The sequence below is a fragment of the Hemitrygon akajei genome, chromosome 10 (assembly GCF_048418815.1).
Source record: "Hemitrygon akajei chromosome 10, sHemAka1.3, whole genome shotgun sequence".
Classification (NCBI taxonomy): domain Eukaryota; kingdom Metazoa; phylum Chordata; class Chondrichthyes; order Myliobatiformes; family Dasyatidae; genus Hemitrygon; species Hemitrygon akajei.
The window spans coordinates 147085291-147106988 of NC_133133.1; the positions used below are offsets into that span (position 1 = coordinate 147085291).

A 21698-nucleotide genomic window follows, 5' to 3' on the forward strand; every position below is an offset into this window, starting at 1 on the left:
AGCGAAAGCTTCCTTTGACTATAAAAGGTTATAGGAGACAGAAGACAAGAGCCACATATCTAATCTAATTCTTGACACTTTCTGAACCTATTTATAATCTGAAAAGGAACAAGCAACCACCCAATATTGCAAAATCTCCACAGTTAGTTTTAATTATTTATGATTTCTCTGTAATAGACATAACTAAAATGGGATTTTTTTGTACAACTTTATAAGTAACATTTTGCAGGAGTTGCCTGCTACTCTGGAATCACATTTAAAGAAAGAAAATGAATGAAGAGGCAACAGTATCCATCTAACGCAGTGACTAGAAAATGTGTGACATAATGAAACATTTGATTTTATTATAATATTTCTATACCCAATTAGCTTCTCTTCTTGCTATTTTTTCCACACTGCTCTACAAAGAATATTTATGATTCCCAGTTAAACAGCTCCTTCTAACTGGAGAATAAGTAATGCGTACTTCAGTTAGGACAAATTTGGGGTATTGTAGAAATGGTGTGCAGAATTTGGAGAGGGTGCATAAGAGGTTCACCAGGACCTTGCCTGGATTGTAGTGGATTAGCTACAAGCAAAGGTTCGACAAACAAGAATTGTTTATCTGGAACTTCAGAAAATGAGGAGCAATCTAATATAAAATTATGAGGAGCAGAAATTGGGTGGATAGTCAAGACTCTTTTTTTCAAGGCTGTAGGTGTCAAATACTAAAGGACAAAAGTTTAAGACAGGGGTCGGCAACCTTTTCGCCTCTGTGGGCTGGATTGCATATTAATGAGCAGACAGTGGGCCAGATAAATGTCATAAAAAACTTGAAATATGGGGATTATCCATTTAAATACATCTAGTTATGTATTGCCTCAAATTAATGAATAACGCATGCTAAAAAATGCTTTGTGCTTAAGGTTGCCTACCCCTGGTTTAAGATGAGAGGGAGAAAGTTTAAAGATGATGTGCAAAGCAAGTATTTTTTCAAACACAAGAGAGTGGTAGGTGCATGGAATCCACTGCCTAGGGAAGTGGCAGAAGCAGAAACAAGAGCAATGTTTAAGAAAAATTTAGATAGACACATAAATAGATATGGAAAAGAGGGATACAGATGACACACAGTCAGATGGGATGAGTTAGACTGACATCAATTCAGCAAAGATATAGAAGGCCAAAGTGTCTATTCTTGTGTTCTACCATTCTATCTTCTATGTAATAAGCTGTGGTTCAAGTTAAGGCTACTCAGACAGAATAAGCGGTGTTGCCCCTCCACCCTAAGAGTGGAGTCATTATGGCAGAAGAAGAAGCCATGGTCAGAATGGTTGGCCTCCAGGAAATTACGCTCTTGGCACTTGCAGTAGAGGTGCTTGACAAAGTGGTCCCCCAATTTATGCCGGGTTTCACCAATGTAGAGGAGGCCGCATAGGGAACTCTTCAACAGATTCACTGATGAAGGGTTGCCTCACCTGGAAGAACCGTTTGCATCTCTGAATGGAGGTAAGGGAGGAGGTAAATGGGCAGGTATAGCATTTTGATCACTTGCAGGGATATGTACCAGGAGGGAGATTAGCAGGGAGGATGAATGGACAAAGGATCATGGAGGGAGTAATCCCTGCAGAAAGTGGAGAATGGGTGGGGTTGGGGGTGTGTAAAGTTGTGTTGGGTGTTAGAATCCTGTTGAAGATGGTAAAAGTTGTGGAAAATGATATGTTGAATATGAAGGCTCATGGAGTGGTAGGTGAGTTCAACAGGAACTCTTTCCCTGTTAAGGCAGTGGGAAAATAGGGTGAGAGCAGATGTCCAAGAAATAGAGGAGATGTGAGTGAGGCCAGCATCAATGGTGGAGGAAGTGAAATCCTGTTCTTTGAAGAAAGAGGACATCTTGAATGTCCTGGAAAGGAAAGCCTCATCCTGGAAACAGATGCAGCAGAGACCAGGGAACTGAGAAAAGGGATTATAATTTTTACAAGAGACAAAATAGGAATGGATATAGTCAAGATAGTAGTGAGAATCAGTAGATTTATAAAAGATGTCGATATACAGCTTGTCTCTAGAGATGGAAACAGAGAGATCAAGAAATTTCCTTCTTCAGCCCTTTACCTTTCTCACTCACATGGTTTCACCTAACATCTTTTAGCTGCCCCTCCCATCAGCCTTTTTTTATTTTGGGATTTTTCCCTTCCTGAAAAAGTGATGAAGGAGGGTCTCAGTCTGAAATGTCCACTTCCATAGATGCTGCCTGACCTGCCAATTTCCTCCAGCATTGAGAGTGTATTGGCCTGATTAAAGTCTCCTGCCACAATGTTGCAGGCGTTGGGTTACGCTGCTTCTTACTTGTTTATCACAGCTCTTATATCATCAATGCTAGCCTGATGTCTGCTTGAGTTGATATTGCCTGTAGTCTGTAGTCTTGGACTGTATTCATTAGAGTACAGAAGAATGAGAGGGGATCTCATAGAAACATTTCGCATGTTGAAAGGGTTGGACAGAGTAGATGTGGAAAGGCTGTTTCCCTTGGTGGGTGAGTCCAAGACAAGAGGCCACAGTCTTAGAATTAGAGGGTACCCATTTAAAACAGAGATGAGGAGAAATTTTAGTCAGAGGGTCGTGGATTTATGGAATTCGTTGCCACATACAACTGTAGAGGCCCAATCATTGAGGGTATTTAAGGAGGAGATTGATAGGTATCTAATTAGTCAGAGTATCAAGGGATATGGGGGGAAAAGCCAGAAATTGGAACTAGATGGGAGAATAGTTTATTCATGGTGGAGTGGCGGAGCAGACTCGATGGACTGAATGGCCTACTTCTGCTCCTTTGTCTTGTGATCCTGTGATCTAGTCAGGATACCTATGGAGAACTCTTGTGGAAGCTAGAACGATCAGCACCTCATTGCCAGATCAGAGGTCAGAGAAGCAGGAACAGGACAAGATCACAATATCTGTGCAGTTCAATGATGTTACCACAAAGTAGACACTGGCACTCTTTCCCTTACATAATCCATGCAGTGGATCACAAAATCCTCAGGTTAGAGCACGTGGTCAGGTGAGTTGGAAGTGAGCCATGTCTCTGTGAAACATAATACACTGTGTCCTTAGTGTACATCTGATTAAGCAAACTTGTTTAGCGGTCTCAATCTTGTTTTCTAATGTCTGCACATTACCCAAGAGAAAGCTAGAGGGGGTCCTATCTGAAGCACTACCCTGCACTGTGTTTTCTAAGACAATGGAGGCTTCCCCAATGTTCCTAGCAGCTGTGTTTACCTTCTGGGTGGTATATTTCAAGTTAGCCAGTTGTGTCTTGGGTTCATACTACTGCTTATTCATTTAAATACTGTAGCTTGAAGGTACATTGTTTACTCCAATAGTTTCTGACACTGGAGCATGGCGATTTGATGCAAGCTGCTCCCTATTATAATTGTTCTCAATGCAATTATTGGATCAGTATAAACAGTATGAAGGCAAGCCTTTCATTGTATCTTGATATACATGACAATAAACCAATACTAATTTTGAGGTTTAAAAGGCCAAACCTCAAATATGAAACTAGGTACCTGCTAGCTTTCTGCAAAGTGCTGCCTCTCTCTGGGGCCATCCTAGTCCTCAACGAAATGCCTACTTGACCTGAATCAATGACTATCATCTAGTAGCACTTACATCCAAGAGCACATCAATTCCTGCCTGAGGAGTGACTTAGATCTGCTCTAATTTGCCCACCATCACAACAGGTGTAACAGCAGATGTGATTTAACTGGTTTTTCATTCAGCTCTGGAACATCTGGACAATGAAGATGTATACATCAGGATGTTCTTCTTTCACTATAGCTCAGCATTCAACACATCCCCTTGAAACTATCACTAAGCTCCAAGACTTGGGCCACAATACCTCCTACTTGCAAACCCCAGTCAGTATGATTTGGCAACAACATCTCTACAATCACCAAAAAAACTGTGTGCTTAGCCTTTTCCTCTACTTGCTTTACACCTGATTATGTGGCTAAACAAAACTCAAATGCATACTTAAGCTGGCTAGTAACATTACTGTTGTTAGCTAAATCACACCACTGTGAATAACTTCACTCAGTTCAACAATGACTCCACAAAATAGACTTCACTTTCAAGGACTCTACAACTTGTGTTCTCAGTATTATTATTTTACTTTTTTTAATTAATTGTATGATTTATCTTCTTTTACACATTGGTTGTTTGTCAGTCTTTGTTATGTATAGTTTCTCATAAATTCCATTGCATTACTTTATTTTCCTTTAAATGCCTGCAATAAAAAATAATCTCAATGTAGTATATGGTAACATATAAATATATTTACTTTGCACTTTGAAGACAGTTTTACCTCACCTCTGGAATTCAATTCTTAGGTCCCTGTTTGAACCAGGGATGTAATATATTCCTGATCTTAACTGAATAGACCTATCACCCATCAACTCGTGCTCTCCCCCTCCCCCTATACCTTTTTATGGTTTCTGCCCTCATTCTTGCCAGACCTGATGAAGGATTTTGGCTCAAAATATCAACTGTTCATTTCCCTCCTTAGCTGCTGCCTGACTTGCTGAATTTCTCCAGCATGTTTTGTGTATTGTTTCAGATTTCCAGCATCTGCAGTCTCCATCTGAACCCAGAGGTACCAAATTATGTGTTAATGAGCTCAGAGGTTCCAAATTAGGTGTTGATGAGTGTCAGTTCATAGCAATGTTGACATAACTTCATTGATGACAGAGATATTTCTGATAATTCAGCCAATTGGCTTTGTTCTGCATTTCATGGAAAAAACATTGATATCTGTATACTGGTGTTGAAATTGTATAGAACAGCTTAGCTTACACCATGGCTAGGTGTGGAGAACAAGTCTTTAGCAGAACAAGGATGTTATTCTCAGACTGTTTTGGTCTGAGCCATTTCCTGATATAATATGAGTGAATCAAATTGGTTGAAACTTCTGTGATAATGTGGATCTAAGGAACAAAGCACTTTAGTCTTCAGCTGTAAAATCGGGTTTCAGTTCCCACCGCAAGCTTGTGTGGGTTATCCCCAGGTGTTCTGGTGTCCTCCCACATTCCAAAATGTATTGTTGGGGTTAAGAAGTTGTGGGCATGCTATGCTGGTGCCAGAAGCACGACGACACTTGCAGACTGTCCCCAGCACATCCCTGATGCAAGGAATCCATTTCACCTCATGTTTTGATGTACATGTGACAAATAAAGCCAATCTTCAATCTCTTTAAGGACAGCAGACTTTCTCCCAAGGACATCAGATTATACAATTTGCAGTTCTCTGCTCACCATTCCTGGCTAGTTTTTTTTACCCCCAAGTATTTTAAAATTCCAAAACAATATTAACAGAAAATAAACTCCACAACTGTAGTTGTGGGATTTAATTTATTTTTTCTGTTTAGAGATACAGTACAGTAACAGTCCCTTCAGCCCAACAAGCCCACACTGTCAAATTAAACCCGTGACCAATTAACCTACCAACTTGTACATCTTTGGAATGTGGGAGGAAACCAGAGCACCTGGAGAAAACACACAGGGAGAGTGTACAAATTTGTTACAGACAGCAGAGGAATTGAACCTGGGTCGATAGCACTGTAATAGTGTTACACTAACTGCTACATTAGCATGCCGCAGATTTGAAGTTTCATCTATGGACTGTCTAGGTTTCTGTATTATCAGAACTACACTGGCATTTGAAAGGTCAAGTCATCACTACAGTGCCCTGAAAATGTTTTCCTTTCACCTCCTTCCCTTCTTTACTCACCTAATACCAAACAAAATCACTGTTAGTTTTTTATATATATAATCAAGTGGGGAGTCTTTTTCTTCAGGATTAGTGAAGCTTTGGTGTTAGTGATAGAACTTTATTATTCCATAGAATGTTCAATTATCACAAGCATCACTGAAAACTAACATTTCAGTAATGAAATTGGATGTCAAACAGAACAAACTACAAGTATTCTTACTGGCTATCCAACAATAAATATATTACTTAAATCACTGATTGAATTTAAGGCAAATGGGAAAAGGCAGGAGCACTAAGTAATGCCTGTGTCTGAAGTTTAGAAATGGCTGAAAATGTATGAAATTTTATCAGATGTAGTTTTCCAATCTTACATTGAGCATTTCTGTAGAGCAGGAAGGGGTCCTGTAACTGGAATTCCAAGTCCTTGGTGATTGGTTCAGTCCGGTTTTCCACATTCAATCTGTTCATGATGGTGAAGCCATGCCTGGGAGAAGCAGATCTTGTATCCAAAAAGCAGAAAACGGGACATTAGATCTTCTCACAAAAATTCCCACCTCCATCACACATGATGCAAAAGTCTATTCTGCAACATTGCTGTGTCAACTTACAATTTCTTGAAGCAGACTTAAAAGCACTTCATTGCACTCACTTCTCTTCTCTCAAGCCTTTCAACACCTGGCACACTGCTACTGTCTCCCACAGTGAAGGCTGATGCAAAATACTCCTTTAATTCATCTGCCATCTCCTTGTCCCCATTATTAAATCTCCAGCCTCATGTTCTAGCAGTCTTACATCCACTCTCATCTCTCTTTTATTTTTTATATAGTTGAAAAAGCTATTTCTATCCACCCTGATATTGTTTGCTAGCTTGCTTTGATATTTCATCTCTTCCCTCCTAATGATTCTTTTAGTTGCTTTCTGTATGTTTTTAAGAAGAGCAAGGTGAGCTGCCTTAATGACTAACATCCAGTTGCATTCACATCTACTGTGAAGTTCACTCAGAGGTTGATCATGATAGAATTAACTTCAGCCTAAGCAAGGACCTGGACCTGCTGCAACTTAACTATCAGACAGACAGACATACTTTATTGATCCCGAGGGAAATTGGGTATCACAATAGGTCTGCATGCGCATGCAACCTCACTCACTCTCCACTCGACCTTGGATCACCTGAACAGCAATTTCTACATCAGGCTGCCGTTTATTGATTACAGCTCTGCATTCAACACCATCATCTCCTCAGTACTAATCATAAACTGGAAAGGGTGAGCAGTTTTATGCTCCTGTGTGTCAACATCTCGGAAGATCTAACATGGACCCAAAAAAATGATGCAATTATGAAGACACACCAGTGGTTGCATTTCATTAGGAGTTTGAGGGTTTTCCCCCCACATTCCTTAGGAGTGGTGTGTATGTGTATTTTTCCCCTCAATATCAGGTCCTCTACCAGAGGCCTGGGAGCTTGAGGGCTTGGTGCAGCATCCTTGCTGTTCCTAGCAGTGCACTCTTCTGGACCAAATCTCAGATGTTGTTCCCAGGATTTGTAGGAGCCAGCTGTCATAGCCCCAAGTGCTTCTATCACCACCGAGATTACTCTGAATGCTAGATAATCTGAAATTTATCAATGCCTTGTTATTACCGGGTAGTTCAGTGGATTTTTTGAATAATGTTTACAATATAAATAAACCACAAATATTTCTACTAATTATCCATACCTTGCATAAACAAATAAAGTGCCTTCAACATCAGTTTTTTCCTGTGAAGAAAAAGAAAATTCATTGTATTTAATGCTCATGGTCAGGCACTATACTGTACATGAAATTAGTGGAAACTCAGTGCAAATGAAGTTGCTAATTGCAAAATTCAATTAGAAAAAAGGAATTATTTTATGTAATCTTCTAAAGGCTTCTTCTGTGGTGTGAAGTAACCTCAGTAAGGCCATCTAATGGACATACTAAAATACTCAGGTACAAAAATGATAATCAGAACCTATTTTCCACATTACACAAGCATCAACAACCAAAAAATGTAAAAACAAGTAAGTACAATGCAAACACGATTTAAAATTTAGGAATAATGGCAGCCTGCAAATTGATTCTCCATCTGCCTAGCTAATGACAAAAAAAGTGTTTCATTCAAGTAATATGGCAACCAGTTAAAATTTTAATTATTTTAAGTGGTTAATTGTTGAACTACAGCACATTCTGATAGAAACATGACTCCAAGATACCACCCTGAAGTGGCCAAGCAACACAAGAGGGTTTCATCTCTCTTTGAACTGACAGAATTCCCACGATCTCTGGTTAGATCCATGGTGGAGGTTATGTATCTAGGTTAACAAGAACTGGTGTGTGAACGTTTCAGTAGAGATGACCCACTGTTTGCCTATGGTAAAGTTCTTAATGGTGAAGTGAAGGCCCTTCTACTTACCAAGGCAATTCACTGCTATTGTGACTGTGGCTGTATACATCCTCCCCATGCTAATGCTGTGGAAGTGCTAATGTGAGCTCTAAGGCGCCATCAGTGACTTGCAAACCACACACCCCGATGGTTTCATTATTATTGCTGGCGACTTCAATCATACTAACTTAAAAGCAGTCCTGCCTAAATTCTATCAGCATGTAGACTTTGCTACCAGAGGTGAGAACACATTGGACCTGGTACCTACCAACATCCCTGATGCATACAAAGCTGCTCCCAGTACTCACCTCCAATGCTTTGACCGCTTACCTGTTAATCTAAATCCTGCATACCGACCAGGAATTAAACATGTCAAAGTCAGATAAAAACCTGACCAGAAGGAAGAACCTGGAATATGTTCAGGGAGGTGGCTACCTACAACCATCAATGAATATGCAAGATCTGTGACTAGCTACATAAAGAGAGCAGTGAGGACATCACTATTATTAAACACATCTATGTGAGGGCAAAGGCTGACAGCTGATGTTCGGGCACAGACTGAGGAATAAGTCATCTCAGGTCAGCAAGAGCTGTGCTTTCCTGTGCCATCAGGAAGCCAAAATGGGATTATTCAGAGAATATACAGCTATATCTGTGACACCAGAGACATAAGGCACATGTGGTAGAGCATTCAGACTGTAACAGACTGCAAGTCCATTCAGGTAGGTGCCTCAACAACAGTGATGCTTCTCTTCCTGATAGGCTGAATGACTTTTACGCTCTGTTTGACACATGGAGCGATGTGCCAGTAAGAAAAGGTCCCCTTCCCCCTGAGAAGCAGGCACTCTGTCTGGCGGGTAGCTGATATGAGGAAGACCATAGCCAGAGTCAATCCACTAAAGCCTTGGGGCCTGATAACATACCTGGTTGTGTGCTGAGGGACTGTGCAACTCAATTAACTGAGGTTCTAACAGACATACTGAATATTTCTCTGGAACAGTCTACTGTCCCCTCAAGCTTCAAGACGGCCACCATCATTCCGATGCCGGGAGGGCGATAGTAAACTACCATTCAGTGGCACTGCCCTCAATAAAGATGAAATCCTTTGAGTGGCTGGTTATGGATCACATTCAATTTCATCTTCCTGCTATACTGGATCCTTTCCAATTCACTTATCGCTCAAATCATTTCACTGTGAATGCCACAGCCTCTGCAATCCACTCCGTCCTTTTCTCATCTGGAAAATGATGCCTCACAGGCCAGGATACTGTTTATTGACTTTAGCTCAGCATTTAATATGATCATCCCACAGAAGCTAGTGGGTAAACTGTCCTCACTGGGTCTCAGCACTTCTCGCTCTAAATGGATCCAGGACTTCTTAACAAAGGCCACAGTCAGTTCCTTTTGGCAGAAACATCTCTAGCTCCATCATGCTGAGCACTGGTGGTTCCCAGGGCTGCGAGCTCAGCCTACTGCTATTCACGCTGTTGACTCGTGACTGTATTGCTAAATCCAGTTCAAATCAAATCATCAAGTTCACTGATAACACAACAGTGGTTGACCTCATCAACAATGGCAAGACAACTTAGAGAAGAGGTACAGCAGCTGGTAGAATGGTGCCAGCACAATAACAGTTTCAATGTGGACAAGACCAAAGAGATGATTGTGGACTTTAGGAAGGTGAAGCTAACCATTCCTCTTTGCACACATGTGACCCTTCGATGGAGAGTTAGGAGCACCAAGTTTCTGGGAGTGCACATAACAGACAATCTCACCTGGTCCTTCAACACCACCTCTTTGGTCAGGAAAGCACAGCAGTGTCTCCACTTCCTTGACAGATTGAGGCGAGTGAGGCTTCTCCACCTCCCTCCACCCCATTTTAACCGATGTTTACAGAATCTCCATTGTGTGTCCTGACCAGCCTCATCACCATCTGGTATGGGAATTCCATTCTGGGGAGTAGACAGGTAAATCTACTCTGCTCCATCTTTCTTGTGGCATGGGAACTACAACTGCACACAGTAGTCCAACCACAGTATAAATAGTTTTGTGAAGATGTGCTGAGAACTATTTGCTCTTATATTCTGTGTCCTAGCTACAGAAGGCAAGTATCCGCCAAGCCTTCTTTACCTCTCATCAGCCTCCATTACTACTTTCAGGTATCTGTGGGCTTGTACATCTCGGTCCCAGTGTCCTTAAATACTCCCTGCCTCCCCCCCTCCCCCACCTCCACAATTTATGTAGAATAGCTCACACTTTCCTGACATTGTAAAATGCACATACCAGGATTAAATACTTTCTGTCATTGCTCCATCCAATTTACCAACTGACATCATTTTGTATCCTAACACGATCAGGATCAGCAATTTCTGTGTTATCTGCAAACTTATACCTCCTACATCAATATATTATCACTAATATATATGACAAACAGCTATAAACCTTGTGACACACCAGTGGTCAGGACTTCGATTCCAGTATCTGTAGCCTCATTTCTCCTCTCTGTCAGCACCATCAGCTTCCTATTACCAAGCAAACTTTGGATCCAACCGGGAAGATTAGGTTCTGGTCATAGTGTGCAGTTATGCAGTGTGAATATTGTTTATGAGTCACTAAGATTTATAAATATTCTGATGTTCTGAATAATTCCAAAGATGAACTAAGGGGATAACAACACATCAAAACTGGGGCCATTTCATTGCAATGTCATAAGTTGGTATATTTCAAACAGTTCAGATTGACAACATCTCCTTCACAATCTCCATCAGCTGAGTTGCACCACAAGGCTGTGTGCTTAGCCCCCTGCTCTGTTTCCTTATCACTTGATGACTGTGTGGCTAAGCACAGCTCCAATGCCATATTTAAGTTTGCTGATGACACCACTGCCATTAGCCAAATCAAAGGTGATAAATCAGCATATAGGAGGGAGATTGAAATTCTTGCTGAGTGGTGCCACAACAACCTCTCACTCAATGTCAGCAAGACCAATGAGCTAATTATTGACCAGGAAGAGCAAATCAAAAGTTCATGAGGCAGTCCTCATTGAGGGATCAAAGGTGGAGAGGATCAACAACTTTAAATTCCTTGGTGTTAGCAATTGTCCGGCAATAATCTCCTGTCCTAACTAAGTGGCATAGTGTCCCAAATAAGCAAGGGGAATCCCATCTATTTTATTGATTTGTTTTTGTTCTTTGACAGTTTTCACATATAAGTGGCTGTCCCAATTAACCAAGGGCCCAATTAACCAGAATCCACTGCAAAAGAATTACCACCAACAGCTGCTGTCTAGAAACAAAACTGGGAATAGTAACTCCAGCTGAAATTGCTAAACTCAAATGTAGAATCCAGGAAAGTTGTAAAAGGCTTTAAAATACTCTATTGTTGTTCCTAGATATTAAAGGCCAAGGACAAAGTTGAAAGTAGCAAAGATTAAATGACAATTGAGTTTGGGGAATGCACATGGTACTTTGCAGGACTAACAAGCTCTCCAAAACGCATGGAAGAATACAGTATAAATTGAAAATGTTAATAAGGTGATTAATGGCATAAAAAGAGAATATTTGCTTTGTTTTGTGAGTAGATAGCAAGGAGGGAAGCATGTACAAGCAGGGTGTGAACATCCACCCCCACCCCCCCACAATATCTAGAAGTGTTACAGATGCACATGGAATCATACAATGTCATGCACATAAAGGATATTTATAACCCAAAAATGTACTCCTGTGTGTTGAAAATGATTGAATTACCCATCAAAATATTGCAAGGGAGGGATAAAGGAGGAACTGCTGATGATCGCTTCATGCTAGCGATGGTAAAAGTCTCAAGAGTATGATTCATAGAACATTCTACAGAAGCCAAAGATGAAAAGAAATTAGTTGTGTGCTGGTGTGAAACAAGAGAACATATACGGGGAGTAACCTACAGTGAAAGGTCCTGTTACCCAGTGGAAGCAAAACTTTGGTTAGGGCAAAAGTCATTGGAAGCCACATTACTACATTCAGGCCAAAGAAACTGAAATCACAAACATGAGAATAAGGAAACAAAAAAAAAATTAAGAATGTAAAAAATCTGCTTAAGTGGGTTAAGAACTAGTAAAAGCAAGGGCATAGTTTATTGCGGTTGGGAAGAATTAAAGTCCAAGAAACTGAAAGTCATAGAAGAGATCAGGAGACAAGTACAGTCTTAAGAAGTGCTAAATTAATTAAAATGAGGCATAAATGCCCACAGGTTAGACATGTTTATTGCCTGCTCCATATTTAATCCAATCCCATGCAGATAAAAGATCATTCAAAATCATTTTAGCTGTTCCTTTCTTTGTTCACGGATAATCCCTGGTTTACAGGTTCTCCCAGTTTATGTAAATGATGTACAACAGTAGGGATTGATTTGCTGCCGTGGGTTTGTGGGCATCTACTGCTGCCTGAGAACTCAATCTACAGTGATTTCCAACATACAAACTGATTGGGTTGCAAACATTTCACAGGAACAGAAGCCTGCTGAAACCAGGAGATGAACCATATCCAATATAATCTCTTCAGACTTTTATGCGTTCTAATCTGTTTTCAATCCCTTTCAATAACTGTATCCCAATGCTCAAACACATCAGTGACTTAACTACAGCACTACTAAGATTATGTTTTCATTCTGGGTTCCTTTTTATTTAAAGTGTGATGCCAGTTAATTCTCAGCTCTAATTTTTCCAACAGCCTTTTCTGCCCATAAATCCAGACTGCCAGCATAATACATGTTTCATTCCTTTTCTAGTGAAAAACATGATGCTCATTTCTATCACCTTCCCAAGAACTCATAGGAGAGTCTTAATTCATGATAGGAAAAATATATTCTGGTAGAGATAGATATCCATAGAAAAACAGTTCTTGCAGTGATGTAATAAAAACATATATCATTGTTGACATGAAATCTTCAAAGGTAGATTTTAAGCAGAAGAAACATTCCAGAAAAAGGTCTAGATAGGTGGCAAGTAGCAACCAATTCAGAGACCAGGAGGATACAAGTTAGAAGCAGAGCACACAATGTAATAGAATGCAAAAGATATTTTTGGAGTGTATTTGGAAAGGAAACCCAAATGTACACGAGATACTGACAGAAGAGGAAAAAGACATGCCAGGTATCAGAAACAAGAGAAAACCTGCAGATGCTGGAAATCAGAGCAACACAAATTGCTGGAGCTCAGCAGACCAGGCAGCATCTTGGAAAAAAGTACAGTTGACATTTCGGGCCGAAACCATTTGGCAGGACTGGAGGAAAAAAGCTGAGGAGTAGATTTTAAAGGCCCACAGTGGAGGCCTCCGCCAGAACAAGTGGGATGTCCCAGTGGCCACACATTTTAATTCCACTTTGCATTCCATCCATGGCCTCCTCCATGGTTGGAATAAGGCCACACTTAGGCTGGAGGAACAACAACTTATATTGTTTAGGTAGCCTCCAACCTGATGGCATGAACATTGATTTCTCAAATTTCCAGTAATGCCCCCCTTCACCACCTCCTATCCCTTGTTCCTCTCTCATCTTATCTCCTTGCCTGCCCATCCCTCCATTTTTTTTTTCTTTCTTCCATGGCCTTCTGTCTCTTTCAACAATCAACCTCCTAGTTCTTTGCTTTATCCCTCCCCCTCTGAGTTTCACTTGTCACCTGTGTTTCTCTCTCCCTTCCCACCGCCTTTCAAACCTACTCCTCAGCTTTTTCTCGCCAGTCCTACCGAAGGGTTTCAGCCCAAAACGTCGACTGTACTGTTTTCCATAGATGCTGCCTGGCCTGCTGAGTTCCTCCAGCATTTTGTGTGTGACACCAGGTATCAATCCAGTTTCTGATAGCATGTAGGACCTTATGGGAACAATAATTCTTCAGCATTCAACTCTGGAAAGGAGAAAACACTATCAAACAACTTGCTGGACAATTCAATTTCTGACACACACAGCCCTATTTGACGACCATTAGCCCCATCCTACCCATTTCATTGGCACTACATTCATCTTTCTCTCAAATCAGAATAATATTACTGTAAGTCTGGTGCCAAACTAATCTATTCATTATCACCAAAATTGTTTGAATATATCAAATTGTGCTTTTTTCTCTAACATTAAAATTGCCAAGTATTTTAGGGTTGTTCCATCAGTTATTTTGTTATAGCCCAGTTCCTTTCAGTTTTTTTATTCAACCACCACCTAAACTGGATTTTCAATTTACTCATCACAAAAACAACCAGTTTCCAATTGATTGAAAGCTTCATCTACCTACTGATTTTTGAGTTCCATGGAATCAGAATCAGGTTTATTATCAATGATATGTTGTTTTGCAGTAGCAGTACAGTCCAAGGCATAACAATTACTACCGGTATATATTACCAAAATAATTAAATAGCGCAGAAAAAAAATGAGGTAGTGCATATGGACCGTACTGTAATCTCATGACAGAGGGGGGAAAGCTGTTCCTAAAACATCATCTGAGGGTCTTCAGGATCCTGTATCTCTTCCGCAACTATGTACAGTATAAGCAGTATAAAATTGACCCCTTGGCACTGACTATTTCACAAAACTGTTAAATAAGGTGCTAAAACAAACTGATGAATCTAATTACTTGAAGTTGTTTGACAAACAACAAACAAGTTGTTTGACAATGATATGTTTGACTACTTGAATAGGATGATTTCAGTCCTGGGTATTTTGTTGTAGGGAATGAAGTTTATACTTACCTACATTCACTCCTTGAATATATCTGGATTATTTGCCCTTCAAGGTTTATTTTCGGAGCACTCCTAAGTGCAATTAACGAGATTTAACACAAACAGTATGTCTACATCAACAATAGAAGACTTGGGAAATTTTTCTTATTTTGCTTAAGATCGAAACGGGAAATGGAAACATTTCAAGTCCGTCGAGGGTAATATTTTTAAAATGATCTAAACGTTTACTTCTTTTTTTTAATTTTAACATGAGAAAAAAAATCAACGGGTTGCAAAGTACCGTACTACCCAAAGCAACAGTCCTTTCCGCAACTCTGAAGAAGCTGCTTATAGGTACATTTCAAAACGCCCCTGAACTGGCCTTTCCTGACACTTAAACTCACCCATTCATTGTCTCTCTGGCTGAAGGTATATAGTGCTACCTGGCTGGCCACATCCACAATATGAAAAATGTACGGATCCTGTCGCTGTAACGCCGCAAGGCTAATATCAAGACCTCTACTCTCCATCATCGCCGCCATTTTACCCAGTCAGGGCAGCAAGTAGCTAATGGAGATATCGAGGCAGGCCGGCTTGTCAAGCGCAGAGCTATCGAACAGCGAAGCCGATGAGCTAGGCCGAGATGTGGAAGGGTTTCGACCCGAAACGTCGACTGCACTTTTTTTCCGCATAGATGCTGCCTGGCCTGCTGAGTTCCTCCAGCACGTTGCTCGGATTTCTAGCATCTGCAGATTTTCTCTTGTTTGATAGTTAAGGATCATTCAAACTTGAATAATCCAGTTCAGCCAGGGATTGCAGATGGGATAGGTAACTTTCCAATTGCCACTTTTGTTAAAGGATTTTATGATTGGTACTTATTCTTACCATTGTTGGTTCAAGTTTAGCTACAATGATACAATCTACTGCATTAGCTTTTGCCTCATGGTTGGCAATGAACTGAATTTCAGGATGTTTAACATGTTTGCCCATCAGCCCAAAAGCCCAACAGTTTGCATCAGTGAGGGCTTTGGCGATATCCTGAATGGTGCATAGGCTAACCTTGAGTAAAAGGCAGATTAAAAGACGTTGCATGGTCTGCCTCTCTTCATTAGTGATTTAAAGTGTACTGACTGAGGCTATTCAGCTCTGAGTGTCATTACAGTCTTTTCCAGCGTTTTCTGATTTTATTTGAAGCTTCTTTGAATCCCTTTACCGACTAACATCCTTCTAAAAGTAAAAAGGCATCAACAGCATAGGGAGGTTCAGATGATTTGCAAGATAAACATCTTTTTGATTTCAAATGTTTCAGTTCAACATTCTTCAACCCTGGAGGAGTATGCTTTAACCACATCGGCTGCAGTTCATAAATATATATACACACACATCTAAGATCCTAAGCTACAAATTTAGATTGTGTCCCAGCTTTTAAGTGGTGCTCACCTATGCTAGGTGAATTATGCAAATTTTTGATGAGCAAATATGAAAGGTTTAAGTACCAAAGCGAAGATAATAACAAAACACACTGCCATACATGACCTTCAGTTTTACCATCTCTGGCACTGCATATACTTCCACTGAAGGGAGTAAGTGTTGATATACTTAGGAGTACTGTACATCAATGCTTACCTACTTAGCTGGTTTGAGTACTTAAAACAGTGACTGTTTACTAACTTTATATAATCATTCATGTCACGCACCACATTTCCATGTAAGATAAATGAAATAATATGCAGATCAACAAAGCATTGCAAAAGTAATCACAATACGTAAAAGAAAGTAAACAATCCAATAAATGGTCTAAGTGCAATTGAAGAGAGAGTTTTGGAAGCAGTGAAGAGTGGATTGCTAATGCTAGGGCTTTACAGAGTTAGAATCTAAAACAGAAATCTGGAGATGTGTTAAATTCCTTCCTGCGAGGGTCTTAGAGCACTACAGCATTGTTACATGCCCCTCAGCCCAATTGGTCCATGCCAAATTATTATTCTGCCTAGTCCCATCAACCCACACCTGGATCCCTCCATATCTGTCCCATTCACGTAATTCCCAATTCTCTTAAGCGTTGCAATTGAACCCTCATCCACCACTTATGCTGGCAGCTCGTTCCACACTCTCACCACCCTCTGAGTGAAAATGTTCCTCCTCAGGTTCTCCTTAAAATGTTCACCTTTCACCCTTAACCTCTAGTTCTAGACTCATCGAAACTCAGTGGATAAAGCTTGCTTGCTTTTAACCTCGTTTTGTATGTCTTTAGCAAATCTCCCTTCATTTTCCTATGCTCTGGGGATTAAAATCTTAACCTGTTCAAGCTTTCCCTATAACTCAGGTCCGCAAGTCCTGGCAACATGCTTGTAAATTTTCTCTGTACTCTTTCAATCTTATTGATTATTTCCTGTGTGTCCAAAACTGCACACGATATTCCAAAACGTCTTATACAACTTCAACTCTTGTACTCAATACTTTGATTTATGAAGGCCAATGTGCTTAAATCTCTCTTAATGGCCCTTTCTACCTGTGGTGCGACTTTCAAGGAATTATGGATCTGTATTCCCAGATCCTCTTGTTCTACCGCACTCCTCAGTGCTCTACTGTTCATTTTGTATCTCCTACCCTGGTTTGTCTTCCCTACGGCAACACCTCACAGTTGTCCGCATTAAACTCCATCTACCATTTTTCAGTCCATTTTTTGAGCTGGTCCAGATCCCACTGTAAGATTTGATAGGCTTCCTTGCTGTCCACTACATTACCAATCTTAATGTAATTTGCAAATTCACTGATCCATTTTAGCACATTTTCATCCAAATCATTAATATAAAATTATAAACAACACACTACTAGTCACAGGCCTCCAGTCAGAGAGGCAACCATCTACTACCACTCTCTGGTTTCTCCCACTAAGGCAATGTTCAATCCAATTTACTGTTCCATGCTGAATGCCTATCAACTTAAATTTCTGGACCAGCCTCTCATGTGGGACTTCATCAAAGGCCTTGCTAAAGTCCAAATAGACAAAATCCTACTGCATTTCCTTCATCAACTTTCCTAGCAACATCCTCGAAAAACTGTATCAGATTGTTTCAACATGACCTACCACGTACAAAATCATGTTGATTATCCCGAATCAGGCCCTGTCTATCCAAATACTTATACAGTATATACTGTCCTTCCTTCGGCATATCTTCCAATAATTTATCCACTACTGACGCCAGGCACACCATGCCTATAACTTCCTGGCTTATACTTAGTCTTTCTTGAAGGATGGAACAATATTACTTATCCTTTAGTACTCTGAATCTTCTTAAGTTTTAAATGAGTTTTTAAATAACTTTAAATGTCTTTGAAATGGTGCTTATGGTGTGGTAGCATGATGACATGTGGCATTCATCTGCTTTTACATATAACACATAATTATGTATACAACAAAGAATGCTTAATCAAACAATATACCTACAATAATACTCAAATGTTACTGAAATATTAAATACATAACACTCCCCCCGCTGAACTATAAACTCCAACTCAATTTAGAACGAATCTCAATTAATATACATATAGTATATACTGTATACTATACAGTACAACTACTATAGAGACATCCTCAGCATTGTAATTTTTAAATTGTCCCATTCAGGCCTAAAAAAAATTAACCACTGTGGTGCATTTCTTACTCTTATGGGATAGCGTCTTTCCTGACTAGGGGATGGGGGTCACTGCTTGGCAAGTGAGACTTGTGACTTTGAAATACTCTCAGATTCTGGGGTTTCCTTCATGTGTTCACTCTGGGACTGAAGTGAGTGGTTCTAACAACACTGGACATCTTTCTTATATAACAATTGACTCTTCTTCTCAACTGATTGATATGTCATCTCCAGATGACAGCAGATGCAATCTTCACTGTGTAGGAGAGTGGTCCAGTTCTGTCCTTAGTCTTTCCAAGTACCCACTTTTGATCACCTCTGTAGTCCCTCGCCAGGACTGCTTGTCCATGAGTGAATCATTAAACCTCTTTGTTTGAGGAGCCCTCAATTAGTCTCAGCCTTTTGTCATTCATACTCCTTCTGAGACTGAGTTTGAGGAGATCCAAGCATGAATACAAAGGATGACCCAGGAGCAGCATAACTGGTGAGTTATTGGTGGATAGGTCTCAGCTCAGTCCACTTTGCTGAAGTGTTTTCCTCCAGAAATGTTTGCACAGATATCCTCTATCCTGGGCAGAGGTTATTGATCGACAGTACTGTCAGTACTGAGTTGATAGTGACCTTAAAATCACCACAAATCCTAACAGACTCATTCTTTTTATGTATTGTGTCACTGGCTTTGGCCATGAGCTCCACTCAACCTTGGAAAGAATTACTTCAGCCTCCATGCAATCTAGCTCACTGGCCACTTTATCACACATGGTAAAAGGAACATTGTCGTGACATTTTCATTTAACACTATTTTACTGTTGATATGTTTGAGTTTTCCAATGCCATCCTTGAACACTGCTGTGGCATTATCCAATACCTTTTTAATTCATTTTCAATTGATTCTATTGCAAATGGTGGGTGGATCTCCAATCGAGTTGGAGTTGTCTCAGCTAATTATGATCCCACAATGCTGGCCCTGCTGTTTTTACCACATACAAGCCAATATGGCTTGTTGGATGTTGTTTTTCACTGTTACAAATGTCATTCCCACCGGAGTTATCTTTTCTCCAGTATAAGTTGGATGAAAAAGGATCTAGTGCTTTCCCAGCTATATAACAAATAAAATCTTCTTGGGCTTCCAGCCAGGTACAGGGATCAATTTTAACCGATGTATTGGATGACAAATACTGCCATCTTCATCAAGGATGATGTCTAGGCATGTCTAGACTGGTGGTATATATATCCCCATCGTCTGTCCCTCTTGATTGGTTAGTCCTCATCCAATCAGGTTTCCGCTGTCCCGCCTTGCATACAATAGAATTCCAGTTCTTACTTAGAGTGAGATCTTCGCCTTTGTTAAAATTCTTTTTCTATAGTTTTATTTCAAAGGCTTCCTTCACCAGGCAGTGCCAGAACTTTAACGAAGACGAAGGTCCTGCTCGAAGTAAGAACTGGAATTCCATTGTAAGCAAGGTAGGACAGCAGAAACCTGATTAGATGAGGACTAACCAATCAGGACGGAGGGATGATGGGGTATATATACCACTGGACGAGACATACCTAGGCATCATCCCTGATGAAGATGGCAGGTTTGTCATTGAAACATAGATTAAAATCAATACCTGTACTCGGCTAGAACCCAAGAAGGGTTTATTCATTTTTAGTTGGATATCTGCAGGCTTTTGTTCAGTATCTTGAATTGAATTGAATTGACTTTATTACTTACATCCTTCATATACATGAGGAGTAAAAATCTTTATGTTACTTCTCTGTCTAAATGTGCAATGTGCAATTTATAGTTCTTTATAATAAATAGTATGTAGAACAAGGCAGTCAGTATAACACAGAAATACAGTTGTGTCAGCATGAATTAATCAGTCTGATGCCTGGTGGAAGAAGCTGTCCTGGAGCCATTTGGTCCTGGTTTTTATGCTGCAGTACTATTTCCCGGATGGTAGCAGCTGGAACAGTTTGTGGTTGGGGTGACTCGGGTCCCCAATGATTTTTACACACCTGTCTTTGTAAATGTCCTGAATAGGGGGAAATTCACATCTACAGATGTGCTAGGCTGTCCGCACCAGACTCTGCAGAGTCCTGTGATTGAGGGAAGCACAGTTCCCATACCAGGCAGCGATGCAGCCAATCCGGATGCTCTCAATTGTGCTCCTGTAGAAAGTTCTTAGGACTTGGGGGCTCATACCAGTGAAACTTCTTCAACTGTCTGAGGTTAAAGAGGTAATGTTGTGCCTTTTTTAACACACAGCCGGTATGTACAGACCACATGAGACCCTCAGCCAAGGAACTTAAAGTTGTCCATCTTCTCATACCAGATCCACTGATGTCAATAGGGTTTAGCCTGTCTCCATTCCTCCTGTAGTCCACAACCAGCTTCTTTGTTTGGTTTTCTTGACACCACTGTGTCAGGGTGATGACTTCTTCTCTGTAGGCTGCCTCATTATTATTTGAGATTAGGCCAATCAGTGTAGTGTTGTCAGCAAATTTAGTTAGCAGATTGGAGCAGTGGGTGGCAACATAGCCGTGGGTATACAGAGAGTATATTAGAAATACCGTTCAAACCCATCTTTTGCAATGACTGAACCAGCAAGCCAGCTAATCACAAACAAGAGGAAATCTACAGATGCTGAAAATCTGAGCAACACACAGAAAATGCTGGAGGAACTCAGCCTGCCAAGCAGCATCTATGGAAAAGAGTACAATTGATGTTTTGGCTAAAACATCAACTATACTCTTTTCCATAGATGCAGTCTGGCCTGCTGAATTCCTTTAGCATTTTGTGTGTGGAACCAGTGTCTAATTCCATTTTAATTCATTTGCTATTCACTTCTGATGTAAGCTATAATCTGTGTCTCCTGTTTTCAAGTAAACCAATCGGATCAAACAGCTTTTATAGTGGCCATGGGTCTAAAATTTTTCTCTGGTCGGTACAACACCATGGGCCAAAAGGCCTGTACTGTGCTGTACTCTCCTATTATTTAGGAGCATTAAAACAGAATTTTGTGGTGTATTTTGCTCCTTTCAAAAGTGATGGTCAGATTTTACCTCAAGTGCATTACTTATGAAATAGTATTTTCACATTTAGTTCTGGAACGTTGCATTTTATTTGCTTCAACACTTGCAAATTAATTGGCATGCTGTAATTTTGCACAAATGTAGGCTTTGGCTTCATGGTTGCAATGTCAGAAGTGAACCCTTAGAACTTGGACACTCATTCTATGAGTTGCAGCAGTGG

General features: G+C 40.3%; 2 protein-coding genes across 10 annotated transcripts in view; one reads left to right on the plus strand and one right to left on the minus strand.

Moving 5' to 3' along the window:
- Positions 1-15374, minus strand: part of dcp1b (decapping mRNA 1B) — a 65502-nt gene extending 50128 nt beyond the window's left edge. For 2 of the 4 annotated variants that reach the window (XM_073059294.1, XM_073059292.1), the window contains exons 1-3: positions 15227-15374; positions 7455-7495; positions 6111-6238 (exon numbers count right to left, since the gene is read on the minus strand). In XM_073059294.1, coding sequence (XP_072915395.1) covers positions 6111-6238; positions 7455-7495; positions 15227-15364 — 307 coding nt within the window. In that variant the 5' untranslated portion in view covers positions 15365-15374. The remainder of the gene's footprint in view (positions 1-6110; positions 6239-7454; positions 7496-15226) is intronic. The other 2 variants (XM_073059293.1, XM_073059295.1) reach the window with 2 other exon arrangements.
- Positions 1-21698, plus strand: part of cacna1c (calcium channel, voltage-dependent, L type, alpha 1C subunit) — a 737294-nt gene that overhangs the window by 8265 nt on the left and 707331 nt on the right. The gene's annotated exons all lie outside the window — the stretch shown is intronic.